Genomic DNA, 16,649 nt, shown 5'->3' on the forward strand with positions numbered 1-16,649 from the left:
AAAGTACCATGCCACTTCATGGGATAGCTTCCAGGCAAACAGAGCAGCACTTTAACTTTCCTTTTCTCCTAACAGGAAAATAGCTGACCTGTACTTGCACCCCACCGAACAGGCCAGCAAGATTAAAAGCTGATCATGTGGGGAATTGTGCCATACCATTTAATGGGAAAGTTAAATGATGTGACATGCTTTCACCACTTTTAAACAACTTTCATGAAAAATCCCATGTTAACTTTCTAATCAATACAATGATGTTTCTCTTTTCTTAAACATTGATAAGACTCTGAAAATTCACTCAACATTTCAGACATTACTTGCAGAAATATATGCTGCCAGACCTGGACAATATTCAGCCTTGGGCTGATAAGTAGCAAGTAACATTCATGCCACACAGTGCCAGGCAATGACCATCTCCAACAAAGAAGAATCTAACCATCTCCCAAAGTCATTCAATGGCATTACCAGCACTGAATCCCCTACCATCAACATCCTGGAGTTTACCATTGACCAGAAACTAAATTGGACCAGCCATATAAATACTGTGGCTACAAGCACAGGTCAGAGGCTGGGAATTCTGCAGTGAGTAACTCTCCTCCTGAATCCCCGCAGCCTGTCCACCACCTGCAATGCACACATCATGAGTGTGATGGAATACTCTCAACTTGCCACCTCCAACACACAGTGGCAGCAGTGTGCACCATATACAAGATGCACTGTAGCAATTCACCAAAGCTCCTCCGACAGCACCTTCCAAACCAGTGATCTCTACCAACTAGAAGGACAAGGGCAGCAGACACGTAGGAACACCACTACTTACAAGTTCCCCTCCAAGCCACACACCATCCTGACTTGGAAATGTATATCCTCATATCTTCAGCCACTGGATCAAAATCTTGGACCTCCCTTCGCAGCAGCACTGTGGATGTACACCACCTGCGCCACATGGACTGTAGTAGTTCAAGAAGGTGGCTCCCTCCCACTTTAACAGCAATGCCCAAATCCCATGAAAGAATAAAAAAAATTAGCACACAAAGATAATCTTAAAAATGTCTTTCATAGCAAAGATTTGTTCAAGCAGCAACACGGGGTTATCAAATATGTGTGACTAAAAGTTAACTGAGAACAGAACACAAGCATCTTCTACGTTTTCTTCCTGTGTCATCTGCCACATTATCTAACCTAATCTTGTCCTCTTAATCATTTCCAGATCTTGTAAACTTGATGCTTCTACTGAAAAACTACATTTTGTTCCCAATAAATAGTAACAACCTGTATTTAATAGCACCTTATTGTAATAAAACATCCCAAGGGGCTTCACAGGAGCATTATAAAACATGACACTGAGCCACATAAGGAGATATTAGGTCAGATGCTTTCAATAGAAGCACAAAAAGTTTGGTTAAAGAGGTTTCAAGGAGTGTCCTAAAGGAGGAAAGCAAGATAGAGAGGCGAGCGAGGGTATTCTATAGGGTCTAGGCAACTGAAGGCATGATTAAAATTGAGAATGTTCGAGTTGCCAGAATTAAAGGCGCACAGATGTCTCAGAGGGTTGAGGGGCTGGAGGTGATTGCAGATATAGGGATGAGGCCATGGAGGGATTTGAAAACAAGGATGAGAACTTTAAAATCAAGACATTGCTTGATTGGCAGCCAATTTAAGTTAGAAAGCATTGAGGTGATTGGTGAATGGAACTTGGTGCCAATTAAGACATGGGCAGCAGAGCTTTGGATGACCTCAGGTTTACAATGGGTCAGGGTTGGAATGTGGGAGATGAGCCAGGAGTGCATTACAAAAGTCAAATCTAGAGGTACTGAAGGTGAAAATAGGCAGCCTTAGTGACATTGCGAATATGAGATCAGAAGCTCATCTCAGGGTCAAACGCGACATCGAGGTTGCGAACAGACTGGCTTAATCTCATATTGTTGTCAGGGAGAGGGATGGAGTCGGTAGCTATGGAATGGAGTTTGGAGTGGGGACTGAAAATGATGGCTTCAGTCTTCCCAATATTTACTTGGAGGAAATTTCTACTCATCTAATATTGAATGTCAGATAAGCAGTCCGATACATAACTAATAACGGAGAAGTCAAGAGAAGTGGTGGTGAGTTATGGTTGGGTATTGAAGACATATATGTGTAAACTAAGGCTGTGCTTTGAGATGGGGTTGCCGAGGGGCAGCATGAAAAATGGGAGGGGGCCAAGGGTAGGCCCTTGAGGGACACCAGAGAAAATGGTGCGGGAGCAGGAAGAGAAGTCATTGCAAGCGTTTCATGATTACAATTGGTCAGATACAAATGGAACCAGGTGAGTGCAGTCCCACCCAGCTGGATGACAGTGGAAAAGCATTGGAGGAGGATGGCATGGTCAACCATGTCAAAGGGTGCAGAAAGTTTGAGACGGGTAAGGAGGGCAACTTTACTTTTTGTCATGGTCACACAGGATTTCATTTGTGACTTTGATAAGAGTTGTTTCGGTGTTGTGGCAAGGGTGGAAAGCTGAGTAGAGGAACTCAATTGTAGTTCTGGGAAAGATGGCAACAGATTTTTGAGGCAACAATATGTTCAAGCACTTTGAGGGGGAAGGAAGTTTGGAGATGAGGGTGATAGCTCCAATAAATATTCACACTAAACTCTCTTCCTCCATTATTAGAATCAATTAGTACTCTTGCATTCCTTAGAGTATGAACAGGGGCTTGTTGGCAAATGCCAGTTTCTGGCAATATACTATGCCAATACTTGTATGTATCAGTCATAGAGGTCTACAGCACAGAAAAAGGCCCTTCAGCCCATTGGGTCTGCGCCGGTCAAACTAGTACCTAACTATTCTAGTCCCATTTTCCAGCACTAGGCCCATAACCTTGTATGCCATGGCATCGCAAGTGCACATCCAAATACTTCTTAAATGTTATGAGGGTTTCTGCCTCTACCACCCTTTCAGGCAGTGAGTTCCAGATTCCCACCACCCTCCGGGTGAAAAAATTCTTCCTCACGTCCCTTCTAAACCTCCTGCCCCTTACCTTAAATCAATGCCCCCTGGTTATTGATCCCTCCACCAAGGGGAAAAGTTCCTTACAGTCTACCCTATCTATGCCTCTCATAATAAATAAATTAAATTATTTATTTATTATTTTTAAAACACAGAGGCATATTTTGGAGAGCGTTCTAAACTAGTTTAGAGAAGTTTCAAGTCATTAAAAATGATGGTGCTCATGCTGTGCTTGAATGGAGACTTGGAGTGAACATGTAACTCCCAACTATTTTCAAAATATGTTCAATGAAACAAATTATTGTGTCCATTTGATGTAAAAAAAAACGAGATCTATGATAGGCCTATGATAGGAACTAGATCCATGAGAAATGCTACATGAATTAAGTACTGTTATTTTGTTTTTAATACCTGTTAGAAGAGGTTCTGAAGATGGTTCATGCTTATCAGGTACTATACAAATGGGCACAAGTTTCAGTGTACTATTAACATTTAAATTAATAAATTATTTATTTTTAAGCATTCACATCCAAATTATTTTAATGGCAATGAATGACTCAAAGTGTCAAGCCTTTCAGCATAAGAGAGATGGATCTAATTCATAAAGGTTGATGTAGAAACTTGGCCACAATAAAAATGTGTACATACTTGCACATTCAGTAATCTATGTGAGTTCCTTTCTTCTCTCCCGGCCCCCATCACCTCCAGTAGTCATTTACCAAAGTTACTCTAGAATATTCATGTGTTGATCTGCACATTTATAATTGTCACAAATTCTGTTTTGTCAGTTGTCGGTGTAACAATTGGCAAGACTGTCTTTATTATATAGAAACTGGTGTTCCACAAAATCCTGTGAATGTAAAATGCTAAAATTTATTGACAAATTTCACAGGACCCCGCCAATCTCAGACACTTTGAGGAACAAATGCAGTTTTTTTTTTCCAAAAGCTGTTTCAGTTATGTGTCACTTATATAGATGAAACATTTCCATAACATAACAACAGCAAATATTAAGATTCACGCACTGCATACTTAGGTTTGATATCTGAAAAATGTATGCTTTTTTTGGGGAATTTAATGCTATAAATCTTTTCAAAGATAAAAGGAAAGGCATTTAATTGTTCAAAATAACTTAATGCCACACTTTGGAGCACATATTTCTCTTAAAAATCAGACATTCACAAAGTGGGAAACATACAGGAGGTGCTAAATGTTTCCCCTATAGGAAGGAGAGGAATAGTACCCCATCTCATTTGTGCACAACCTAATGGCCAGCTTCAAAGAAGTACCACTGAAACCCTAGGAGCAAGTTACTCCCCTGCACAATATGATGGGAGACTCAAGAGGCAGAGAAAAAAATGTGTCACTCCTTGCACAGGTTAAAAATACTAAGTGGGAAATAAAAATATAACATCAGATTTCTAGTAGTGCTGGAGCACTTAAAAATAAACAGTACCAACTGCTAAGCCTGTCTGGTTTTTAAAGATTATCGTAGTCTAGATGTAGTAACCAGGTAAGTAAAACATGCATTTGGTTTTGACGCAATATAAAAGCTGTCAAAGTTAAATAACTCTTTTGCTTAGAGTGTATACGTGTTGGAAAAGTGCCAATGTTTTATGTACTTGTGTATTTAAATAAATTAATTCTGCCACAATACGAACATCAATAAGATACATCATTGCAGAGACAGAAAACCTAGAAGGCGATAAAACGCAGTCTCTACTGTCTCTACCAAAATTTCAATAATCCTGACATAACACCAGACCCCTTACTAAATTTCTGGCCAATGACCATGTTAGATAGTAGTCAGTGTACAATTTTAACTTTAGTTTATTTAGGTTTCTTTATCAAACAAAAAAGAAATTTCTCACATGGAAGGGAAAACACAAACAAATTTTACTTTCATCTAATTACTTCCGAAACTACAAATTGACATGAGTGCATTTTCTTGACTGTGTATTCATTAGCCCTGTTTTGTCAATTTTTCATATTCTCATTGCACCTTTTGTGCATTTTAGGGTTCCTTCCACCGTCTCTCGCTACAGCTCATTCAGGCTTCAAAAAAAAACTTCACCTCCATATAAACAAGAAAAATTTTGTTCATCAATCGTCATAACACTACCATATATATCTTTTAATGTGGCTTGTGTTCCGTGTGTTTTTTAAAAAATCTCCAATGAATCAATACTTTGAGCTAGCAGCAGGTATTACCAAAATATTGGAAAATTAGTTTTGTTCGCAGGGTGATAATTTTGATCATAGAGTCTGGAGGAAAAATTATAAGGAGATAGATGACATTTTAAGATCAGAACTGGTTGCTTTCACTTAAATACTTAGGTTTACGTTCTGCACCAGTAATTAGATTAATAGCATTCTGCAATTCAGTAATAAGGTCCAAGTTCCAGAGGAATTGTCCACTGCTTCCAAGCAATTTAACTTATTTGGCAAGCAAGTGGCTTTTGATGGTATAAGTGTTACTTTTCTAAAATTGACTTTACTATTGTTGTTCATCTTTAAAATGCTTATTCTAAATGTTACAGTTGTGGAATGGTATTGACTGATAAATTATGTAAATGTTGCACATTTTGTTTTTTTAAAAACTCATTCATGGGATGTGGGCATCATTGGCTAGGCCCACATTTATTGCCCTTCCCTAATTGCCCTTGAAAAGATGGTGGTGAGCTGCCGCCTTGAACCACTGCAGTCCATGTAGTGTAGGTACACCTACACCTACAGTGCTGTTAGGGAGGGAGTTCCAGGATTTTGACCCAGTGACAGTGAAGGAACGCCGATATATTTCCAAGTCAGGTTGGTGAGTAGCTTGGAGGGGAGCTTCCAGGCCACTCACCATCCTGACTTGGAAATATATTGCCAAATGTACTACCGTGATATCAAGTTACTTAATAATTTTGTTATGGCAAGTGAAATTTGGAAGCTACTTACTCCATTGCCAAAGTTACTGTTGGACCCTGGTCATGAACACTTAGAATATTGATTTTCTGAGAAGTCAAGATAACTTTCAAATTAAGACTTTTTGAGATATCCAGAGCTGGCAGTGTTACATTTATTTATATTTTAAAAGAACTTTGCAAGTTCAATTTTACACACAATTATAGATTCTATATTATTTTATTCCTCTAAAATTATGTACTCCAGTGCAGCTGCACTGTCAGAGATGCCGTCTTTTAGATGAGACATTAAACCAAGACCCCACCTGCCTGTTCAAGTGGATGTAAAAGATCCCATGGTGCTACTTTGAAAATGAGCAGGGTAATTATCCCCATTGTCCTGGCCAATATCTATCCCTCAATCAACATCACAAAAACAGATTATCTGGTCATTGTCACTTTGCTGGTTGTGGGAGTGTGCTGTGCGCAAATTAGCTGCTGCATTCCTACATTAAACCATTGAATACGCTTCACAAGAACTTCACTAGCTGTAAAGCACTATTGAGATTGTCAGTAGTCGTGAAAAGTGCTATACACATGCAAGTTTTTTTCTTTACATGCGAATTGTATCCTACAATGACTGCTATTTTGATTTTCATTAAATTAATGGTTAAAATATAGGGAATTTTCTGTTCATGTTATCCCACATTGTGGTCACAGTTGTGCAAACAGATCAGTGACAAAACTAAATTTCAGTTAAATTATTGAACAAAATCCTTACCCTAAAAAAATTAAATATTAACTACTACAAGTTGTTTATTTACTCAAAAAAGGGAACTTTCCTTTATACAAGCACCTTTCTCATCTTGGGAAGTCCCAAGCAGTTACTTACTTTTCTGATAAAAGGTCATCAATGGAAAATGCTAACTTAGCTTTCTCTCCATAGGTGCTGCCTGACCTGCTGAGTTTTTCCAGCATTATATTACTTTTGAGTTACCTGCGTTATTTTGTAGGCAAATGCAGGATCTAACTTGTACAAAAGATAATGACATCTGTAGTGAAATTTAGCATTAAAAAAATGGGTGCACATCCAAACACAAAAGATTTCAGGGATTTTCACAAAAATGGTTGTGCAAGATTGTGAGACTCAGCTACACAATTGGATTTATCATGATTTAACATGGCTTAATTTAAACTTATTGTTTATTCCATGAATAGCCAAAGTGATAAGCATGAATACTGGAATTTATAGAGTGCCTGTCAACTGACTCAATGTGGAAAAGTTGAATACTCTCCTGTACATGAGATTTGATATGATGTTTTCATCCTAATTTCAGGAGTAGCAGAATTTGAAAACTGGGAGACACTCTTGTCTGGTTCAAGTATCTCACTTCAACTGGGACAATAAGAGAACGGAGAATAATTTTATCCCTGTTTTCCTCCCATGGTCTCTAACTGACCTGTATCATTCTGAAACTAAATGCATATTTCATTTGCTTGTCAACTTTCTTCATTCACCTCCCAAATGGTGTTGATTGCTTACATGGGACAGGTCCATTGCTGCTGGTCACATTCCAACATCTTGCCCAAGTGGCCAAAATGCTTAGATAAAAGCAAAATACTGCGGATGCTGGAAATCTGAAACAAAAATAAAAATAGCTGGAAAAACTCAGCAGGTCTGACAGCATCTGCAGAGAGGAATACAGTTAACGTTTTGAGTCCGTATGACTCTTCATCAGAACTGAGGAAAAATAGAAACGAGGTGAAATATAAGCTGGTTGAGGGGGGGTGGGACAGGTAGAGCTGGATAGAGGGCCAGTGATAGGTGGAGGCAAAGAAGATATTGCCAAAGATGTCATAGACAAAAGGACAAAGGGGTGTTGACAGTGGTGATATTAGCTAAGAAATGTGCTAATGGTGACAGTAAAGGTAGAAAGCAGGACGAGCAAGTGACAGGTAGCCCTAGTGGGGGTGGAGCGGGGGGAAGGGATCGAAATAGGATAAAAGGTGGAGATGAAACAATGGACGGGAATACATTTAAAAATAATGGAAATAGGTGGGAAAAGAAAAATATATTTAAAAAATATAAATAATTAGAAAAAGGGGGATCGGAAAGGGGGTGGGGATGGAGGAGAGAGTTCATGATCTGAAGTTGTTGAACTCAATATGAAGTCCGGAAGGCTGTAAAGTGCCTTGTCGGAAGATGAGGTGCTGATCCTCCAGTTTGCGTTGAGCTTCACTGGAACATTGCAGCAGGCCAATTTTTAGCTAATATCACCACCGTCAACACCCCTTTGTCCTTTTGTCTATGACATCTTTGGCAATCTCTTCTTTGCCTCCACCTATCACTGGCCCTCTATCCAGCTCTACCTGTCCCACCCCCCTCAACCAGCTTATATTTCACCTCATTTCTATTTTTCCTCAGTTCTGATGAAGAGTTATACGGACTTGAAACATTAACTATATTCCTCTCCGCAGACGCTGTCAGACCTGCTGAGTTTTTCCAGCTATTTTTATTTTTGGCCAAAATTCTTAATATGTGAGTTTCACAGTGAATGCTAATACTTAATTGACCCACAGGAGTGTCACAGCTGAGTTTGATCCTGCCACCCTAACACATGTACAAATGCACACCTCAACTAGTCACGAGAAAGCGATCAGGACCAGCAACCAGATGCAGAACCAGATTCCCTCTCTTTTTCCCCCACATTCAGAAGTGCTGAGGACACCACACAGAAAGTTAACCGATTAAGAATTATTGAGGAGCACACACACTTTCAATTCACTTTGAGTCCATTTACCCTAAGCCAGCCATAACGTTTTGACATGTTATTATTCTACTATTAAGTTCTGACCTCAACTATAACATTATAAGTTTTCTCACTAATTTTTCATTTTAAATTACTGTCAGATTCCTAGCAAATTCCTTAACTTCTCAATTAGTTTACCTCAAGTTAGGCCATAAAGCAACACAAAGATATACGTTGCAACAGCAAATTAGCAATCGTGTAACGGTACTGAATAGAACTGTTAGTAAATAAACAGCTTTCATGCATGGAATATGCTCAAATATATCTTTCTCATTTTCGTAACTTCATCTATTTCCTAAATAAAAATGTCTTAAAGTTGGAGTGATTGAGAGACTTTTCTTATTAACCTGATCTGCACCAAACATTGAAAGGATGTAGTTGTGAATCTAGGAGTAGTGTGTGCATTGTTTGTTTATTTGACAGCATGTTTAATATTAACACAAAATGCTTTTTATTTACATTTTTTAAAAAATTACATTCATTTAAAAAAAGCTTGCGCATTTACATTTATAAAATCATAATAATCATATTGTGTATTAGGAGACTGTTAGCAATCCTTCAAAAACTGAATACTTTCTTCAGTTTCAAAAGGTTCAGCTTAAATGTTGTGAAATATTGTCTGGACACACCTTCATAGAATGCAATCCAAAAAAAATCTCTAAATACAATAATGCTGCAAATAAAAGTGTTGGATTTTATGCATTCTAGACTAACGTTTTGCAGTTAAGTGTCATGCTTTCATTTATTCTATAGATTTTCCCTATCACTGTTGGATTTTCTTTGATTAGAATTCTAATATTTCTGGTCTAATTTTAAACAATGTCTCCATCATATTCATTAATATGCCAATGCTTAAAGAGATAGTATGACAGGCACATTGGTTGTTAAATGCCTCTCTTCTCATTATTTAGATTTTGCTTTCCTTTTCCATTTATGCAAAAGCAGAATTGGCAGTGAATTAAGTCAAAGTACCTATTCAGTGATCTCACTGGGCTTCTAGTGTATGCTTGACTGCACTTAAAAGGGGAAGAAATTCTAGGAATACTTTTAGATTAAGTGACTACCCCCATTTTAACGAAAATGGCCAGCTTGAAGTTCTGGCCTCCACTTTTTTCTAAGCTGCACAGGGTCATTCGCCACTGGTGATGACACCAGAATGGTTTAGCAAGGAGGAAAATTTGACCAAAGGGTTTCCATGTTAGAATAAAATTTTATATTTTTAAGAAATTATTTTGTGTCCTAATTCGCACCAAGTCCCGTTCACACATTACTCCTATGCTTCCCAACCTACAGTGGCCCCTGGTTAAGTAGCACCTCAATTCCAAAATTCTCATCTTTGTTTTCAATCACTCCATGGTCTCACCCCTGCCTATATCCGTAATCTCCAGTCCCTCTGAGGTATTTGTGCTCCGCTAGTTCTCGTCTCTTGAGCATCCCCATTTTAATCGCTCCATCATTGGTGACAGTGCTTTCACCCGCTAAGGCCTTAAGTTCTGGAATTCCCTCCCTAAAACACCCTGCCCCTCTATTCTCCTTTAAGATGTTTCTTAAAACTTACCTCTTTGACCAAGCTTCTGGTCATCTGCCCTGATGTCTTTTTAGGTGGCTTGGTGTCAAATTTTCTTTATAATGCTCCTGTGAAGTGCCTTGGGATGTTATATAGTTATATATGTTAAAAGTGTTATGTAAGTACAAGTTGCTGTTGTTGAAAATAGTCAAAACAAACTTTGGCTTAATTATTTTCTTCCACAAACTCCTGGAGTACTTTGAAAAAAGTTCTCACCTAGGCTTTCCTTTCCCTATAAGGCAACACCTCTAACAGTACGTTAATGTGGTTCTCGTGCAACTCAATTCATAATTCCAAATTGTTCCCAACAAATTTCCTGTAGCAAACTAAACTTCACCATAGTGGTTCAAAATACTACAAAAGCAACCCAAACTTTGGAAAAGCAAAGTTTAAACTATCAATCTAATTCTCCTGCTCTCTGTTCATTCCACTTTATTGAAACCAGAATGATAACAATCATGTGCGAATAACTTGACATTGATTGCAGTTAGACAATGCAGTAGCAAATGCAGCAATTACAAGCTATGATTTTGTAGACATTAATCATAATTTCACAATGTTAGATCTTAAGCAGTAATGCATTATCACCTTCTTGTTCATGGTTGGTTAAAAAAAGAAAGTTTGTAATTTCAAATCTTGATCATTTGTTAAAAATTTTTTTTGAAAAAAAAGTACAAAATTTCACACATGTATCATTTATTATATGCTTGATCCTTTACTTTGTGCAATGTTGATAGGTTTTCTTTGATTTCTGAATAAAACGTTAAAATACAAAATAATATTATGCTTAGATGAATACTTGTCTGGTAAATTTGGTTTGGGAGAGAGAAGAAAGAATACGACAGAAGCAGAATTTCGTGAATACTTATTGGCTCCAATTAATGTTGTACTCAACTGATTTCACCACAAAAAAATTATATTAACAAGCAACAAATCAGCTGATAAGTTCTCCCTCAGTTAGTGGTATTTATTACTTTGAATAGATTTTTGAAAAATAGCTTTTTACGGTTTTGTTTAATTTCTGAGGTCCAAGAAAGATGCTGATGAATATTTATAAACTAGATTATGTTAAAGTTACAATAGTTAGAAGGTTTGAAAAACTCTCCTGCCTTCTAAGAAATTCTAACTTTACCAAAGTTCTAACAGATTACTCAGTCAGATAACAGAAATCCACCGACATAGCTACAAGACAGTATGAGGTAGAATGCAAGTTTCCACTACAGGCATGCTGTTCAACCCGTCACAATCAATGGTTTAAAATGAAAGGACTGGATCTGCTAGTGATTTCACTCAGATCACTTGGAAATGAGCAATATTATAACTACAAAATGATTATATAAACTTGTATACACAAGTTTAGTTGTTTTATACTAAATGGCTTCTATGCGCCATTAGCCTTTCAGAATTTGCAAATCAGAACTGTTAATTTAAGTCATCAGGTTCTATTACAAAAACATTTGGAAAGTATAAACTAAACTTTTTTATTGCCAATGTTTCTGTATAATCTACACCCCGATTATTGACAATCCATTGCACATTAGGTTTTCCCACTTTGGTTTAAACATAAATTACATTTCTAGCACTGAGCTGTAAAAGAAAATAAGCAATGTTCCACAAAAGTCTTCAACAATACAAGAAAGTACATGCCACTGAACAATATGATCTGGTTCTCACCTGGGGGAATCTGAATATTTTGAATGTTTGGCTGATGCTGTGGGGGTTGAGGGAGACGGGGAGCTATAACTTGCGGTGTTATAGTTGTCCTTGGGCCAGTGTTCACTGCTGCTGTCCTTGCCAGAGTTTGGGCAACTGTGTTAATGGTTCCTTTGCCCATTCCTGCTGGTGTACCAACTGATTGAGTGGAAATTCCGCCAGGATTGGATGCCACATTCTGAAGCCCACTTTGTATCGTCTGACCTATTACCATAGTACTTGTATTTGATTGATTGTTTACACTAGTCACCGCACTACCAGTTGTTGATGTCAATATTCCTGCACTGAGAGTCTGTTGTGGTGTCTGTATAATTGTTTTGGGCTGTAAATCGGATTTGATAACCTGTCCACCAGCAGACAAAGAAACATTACTTGACAAACTAGAAGGCTGACTGTTTAAAGTCAGAAGTGAAGTCTGATGGGGAGCCCCGGTGCCACCAGAAGCTGGCAAGTTAGTTACACTAACTGTTGAGTTCAATATAGTACTACTACCATTCGGTGTGGATGCAACTGACAGAGCTGGGCCACTGTGAGGTGGTGGTCTCACCAATGTCACTGTGGGTCCTGCTGCCTGTGTAGAAACAACAGTTGAAGGAACATTCTGCGTACTGACAAAAGACGTCTGAATAACAGTGTAGGCAGAACTAGAGGCTGGCAAAGACGATGCTGGCAACCCTGTATTAATTGTGTTTTTAACAACAGATCCAGGTCCATTATTGACCACCGTAACAGCTGGCAAGGTAGTTGCAGCTGCTGAACAAGTGAAAGTGGTGGCATTTCCTGCATTGTGAGAGTTTATCGCCATTCCATTATTCCCATTAAGAGTTTGTATGTTAGAGGTGACAGTTTTCACATGGTTGGACACTGGGGTTGCCATTGCACTTATTACCACCGATTTCCCTTGACCGATGCCGCCTGAAGCTGTTTCTGATGATCCTGTCACTGCTGCTGCCGCCGCCGCTGTACTCTGCTCCTGTTCTACTCCTGGAGCCTGGGACCTTGCATTATTGATAACAACACTTTGCTGTACCCCACTCCCCGCCGTCGTGCAGGGCAAAACCCCGCTGCCGAATGCATTCTGCGAATTAATCTGTGCGTTTTTTCCTTCGGAGCTCTCTTCCACTTTGATTTTGGCTGCGGTGGAAACCTCAGCTCCTGCCAGTCCCATTTTGTTCTCTGCTGTTTGCAGCTCAACATTATTGCTCACCATCCCGGGTGTGTTTTCCACGTGATTATTCACCACCTGCGCCCTTATTCCGCCCTGTTCCGCCGCGTTATGGCCCGTAGCCGCCAACTGGGACTCCAGGGAGCCGACTAAGTCGCTCACCACTTTCTCATCCACGTCTGAGAAGAACACATCGTCCAACAGATCTGAAGCCCCCGCCGCCATCTTAAGGCAGAACTCTTGTTTGACTCGGACCGCGCACGCGCACCGAGTCGTGTTGTTGGGGGTGACGTCAGAAGTGGGTCGGCAGCCGCCCTCTACCATTGGTCGGCTCCAGGTTTAAAGCGCCGGCGAATGAAGGAGCGCGTTATTGGGCTGTGGAATGACTGTGCTGAGCGGGCTGGAGAGGCGCTGGGGAGGAACAACACGAAGGCAAACGCTTTAATTCCACCTGATTCTGCCTGAGAGCCTGACTTCTCCGACCGTCTCGACGCTTTCGACGAGAATCGCGTCAAAAGCGACCGTTTTCTGTGGATTTTCCGAATTTATCTTTGTACATTATTGTGTGCAAGATGGCTCCCTGGCTTCAGATGCTAAAGGGCGCCACACCTGGTGGTGTGTGTGGAAACAGCAACTTGTCTCACATCCTCACGGCTTTATCTCAGCGGACATGTTAAACCTACTTTAATTTCATAACTACGAGGATGTGTATGTGTACAGCTGGAGTGGGGGCTAGTTGGTACCATAACCGAGTGCTTTTTTTTTCAAATAAACTAGTGTAGCTTTCTGTTCACTTCGTGAGACAGCAATTGGGGTGTTGTGTAGCTTGCTTTATTTCAGGGTGTAGTTTGAGATTAGGTATTTTAAGTCCTTACTGGAGCATAATATTCAAAGTAGCCTGCAAGAACCACTACTGTTGCGCATTTTTCTTTCCCATGTTCCATATGGGTTTTGTGTAAATACTAGAACATTCTTCCTCATATGTAAGCATAAGTACTTGTAAACTTAATATTTTGCTGAAAAAGTAAGCAGCTTAACTAAAAGCAGAGCTGCTGCATGCGTTTGTGAAGAATCTAGACGCCATGGGCTTGAAAGGTAAGCTATTTTATTTCTTACTAATGTTTGTAATAAATAGTGAACGTCTAGTAAGTCTAAAAGCGTCCTGAGGTTTAGAAATACTATGGAGTGCTGCAGTATTGCACAAATGTACATCTACGTAAATGGGTGAGTGTTTACTCTGGAAACCTAATCTTCCAGCTATCGAGTGAAAACTATCCACTCAACTTCAGTTGCATTGTGATTAGAGTCTCGAAAGTTACAGATAATTCAGAATTAAGTTTTGTGGGAAGTAGACCTGTAGGGATTTTTGAAGAGTTTTTGAGGATGTAAATAGTAAGGTGAGAGGATAGAGTGGAGGATGTGTATTTGAGTTTTCTCAAACATTAGATGAAGTGTTGCCTAGGAGGTATTTGCACAAAAAATGCTGGAATTCAAGGATGAAAGGCTGCACCTGAAACTAACTCTGTTCATCTCTCCAGAGATGCTGCCACATGAGTATTTCTATAACATTTAAGATTTCTGGTGTCAGCAGTAGTTTTGCTTTGGAATTAGATGATTAAAAAAATTGATACTGGGGTCATTAGCATGAATTGAAGATTGGTTATTTTGGCTTTAACTAGTTGAGTACTACTAGGATCAGTGCTTGGGCCTTATCTACTAAGTCAATCACAATTAGTGTGCTTAGCATGGAATACAGCCCAAGGCAAGAATCTGCATGTTGAGTCTTTTAATGTGGGAGCTAACCAGGAGACTCTTCTCGTCACCTGCCATAGGTGTATTGGAATGATTTGCAGGTTGATGATCAACCTGTTTGACTGCATTTGAAAGCACCTTCCGTGGCTATCAGTCCCTGGAATGGGACTAAACGTGGAGCTTCTGGCTCCAATGTCTGTGCCACTAACTTCTGTCTCGAAATCTATATCAATGACTTCAGTTAGGGGATGATGAGTAATGTATCCAATTTCATACTAAGATAAAAGTAAAATAATGCAGATGCTGGAAATCTGAAACAAAAACAAAAATAGCTGGAGAAACTCAGCAGGTCTGACAGCATCTGTGGAGAGGAACACAGTTAACGTTTCGAGTCCGAATGACGCTTCAGATGGAAGAGTTCTGATGAAGAGTCATTTGGACTCGAAACGTTAACTCTGTTCCTCTCAGTAGATGCTGTCAGACCTGAGTTTTTCCAGCTATTTTTGTTTTTGTATCCAATTTCATGTTGACCATGTTAGATAGGAAAGTAAGCTGAGGAGGATGCAAAGGATTAGATGGGCTAAATGAGTGGCAAGAATGTAGTAGTAGGTAGAATATAATGTGAAATTTTCCACTTGTAGGAAAAATAAAAAGCAATGGTGGGAAACAGAATTTTAGTATGTAGAGGAATCTGGGTGTCTCTACATGAATCTCAATTAGCATGCAGGTACAGCAAGCAAATGGTATGTTGGCCTTTATTGCAAGGATTTTTGTTGCAATTATATAGGGCTTTGAGATCACTGCCTGTGTGCTATTTTGGTCCCCCTTCCCATAGCTGGGGGGTGGGTAGCATAGAAGTACAATGAAGATTAAAGTTATTCCAAAATTGATGTGATTGGCCTATGAGGGGAGATTTGAGTAGACAGGCCTATAATTCCCTAGAATTTTAGAATGAGAAGTGATCTCATTGAAATAAACATTTTTTAAATGGCTTGACAGGATAGCTCCTAATTTGGAGTCTAGAAGCTGTAGTCCCCTAAGATCAGCCTTTTAGGACTGAGCAAATGTCTTCAAATTTGTCAATCTTTGGCATCCCCTACCCCAGGTGGCTGTGGATGTTCCAGCTTGAGTATATTAATGTCAATGACTTGATTCTTTTAATTTCCAAAAATTAAGGGAAATGGGGATAGTGAGAACTGGAGGTAGATAATCCATTGTTTAAATGATGAAAGAGACCTACTGAATACCCTACTCCCCTATTTTTTCTGAAAAGTTCTCACCTAGTTCATGAAGATGAGCTAAAGGCTAAAAAATTAAACCTGATAATTACTTGAGATTCAAAGTTGCATTTGAGGTATTGAGATTTTTTGCTTTATAATTAACAATTCCAGCCTTAACCTGACCCAAGAAAAAATTCAGTTTAAGATTAACATGTAGCCCAAAATTTGTTGTACAGTACTGGATGAAATAACCAATTTGTTAAGTTGGTGCTTTATGGTTACATAAGGTACTTTGTTTTGATTAGTCAAAATTCATGACCCATGACCTGACCCTGCACACTTTGAGGATTAAGATTCTCTTGTGCACTAGATATTCCCTCTTCTGGAAATTAGATTGCAACCAGTTGTCTTTTGAAACCTTGAGACTCTCCACATGATATTGAATATTGAAATACTTTGTAGTAATCCTCCTATTCCAATTCTAAAGTTTCTTATCCTTTTTAAATTTAAGGGTTGTTACTTGTGTCTTTGTTTTGCTTTTATAAGCAGTC

At 39.1% G+C, this 16,649-nt stretch overlaps 2 protein-coding genes across 2 annotated transcripts in view; one reads left to right on the plus strand and one right to left on the minus strand.

Moving 5' to 3' along the window:
* taf4a (TAF4A RNA polymerase II, TATA box binding protein (TBP)-associated factor) overlaps positions 1 to 13,370 on the minus strand; it is a 78,807-nt gene extending 65,437 nt beyond the window's left edge. The window contains exon 1 of the mRNA XM_078555029.1: positions 11,923 to 13,370. Within this exon, the coding sequence (XP_078411155.1) occupies positions 11,923 to 13,351 (1,429 nt within the window). The 5' untranslated portion in view covers positions 13,352 to 13,370. The remainder of the gene's footprint in view (positions 1 to 11,922) is intronic.
* A 126-nt stretch (positions 13,371 to 13,496) lies between these two features.
* The window catches only part of lsm14b (LSM family member 14B), a 53,239-nt gene continuing 50,086 nt past the window's right edge, over positions 13,497 to 16,649 (plus strand). Inside the window, exon 1 of the mRNA XM_078555032.1 lies at positions 13,497 to 14,221. Within this exon, the coding sequence (XP_078411158.1) occupies positions 14,209 to 14,221 (13 nt within the window). The 5' untranslated portion in view covers positions 13,497 to 14,208. The remainder of the gene's footprint in view (positions 14,222 to 16,649) is intronic.

Source organism: Cetorhinus maximus, chromosome 13, assembly GCF_964194155.1.
Source record: "Cetorhinus maximus chromosome 13, sCetMax3.hap1.1, whole genome shotgun sequence".
In the NCBI taxonomy this organism is placed as follows: Eukaryota; Metazoa; Chordata; class Chondrichthyes; order Lamniformes; family Cetorhinidae; genus Cetorhinus; species Cetorhinus maximus.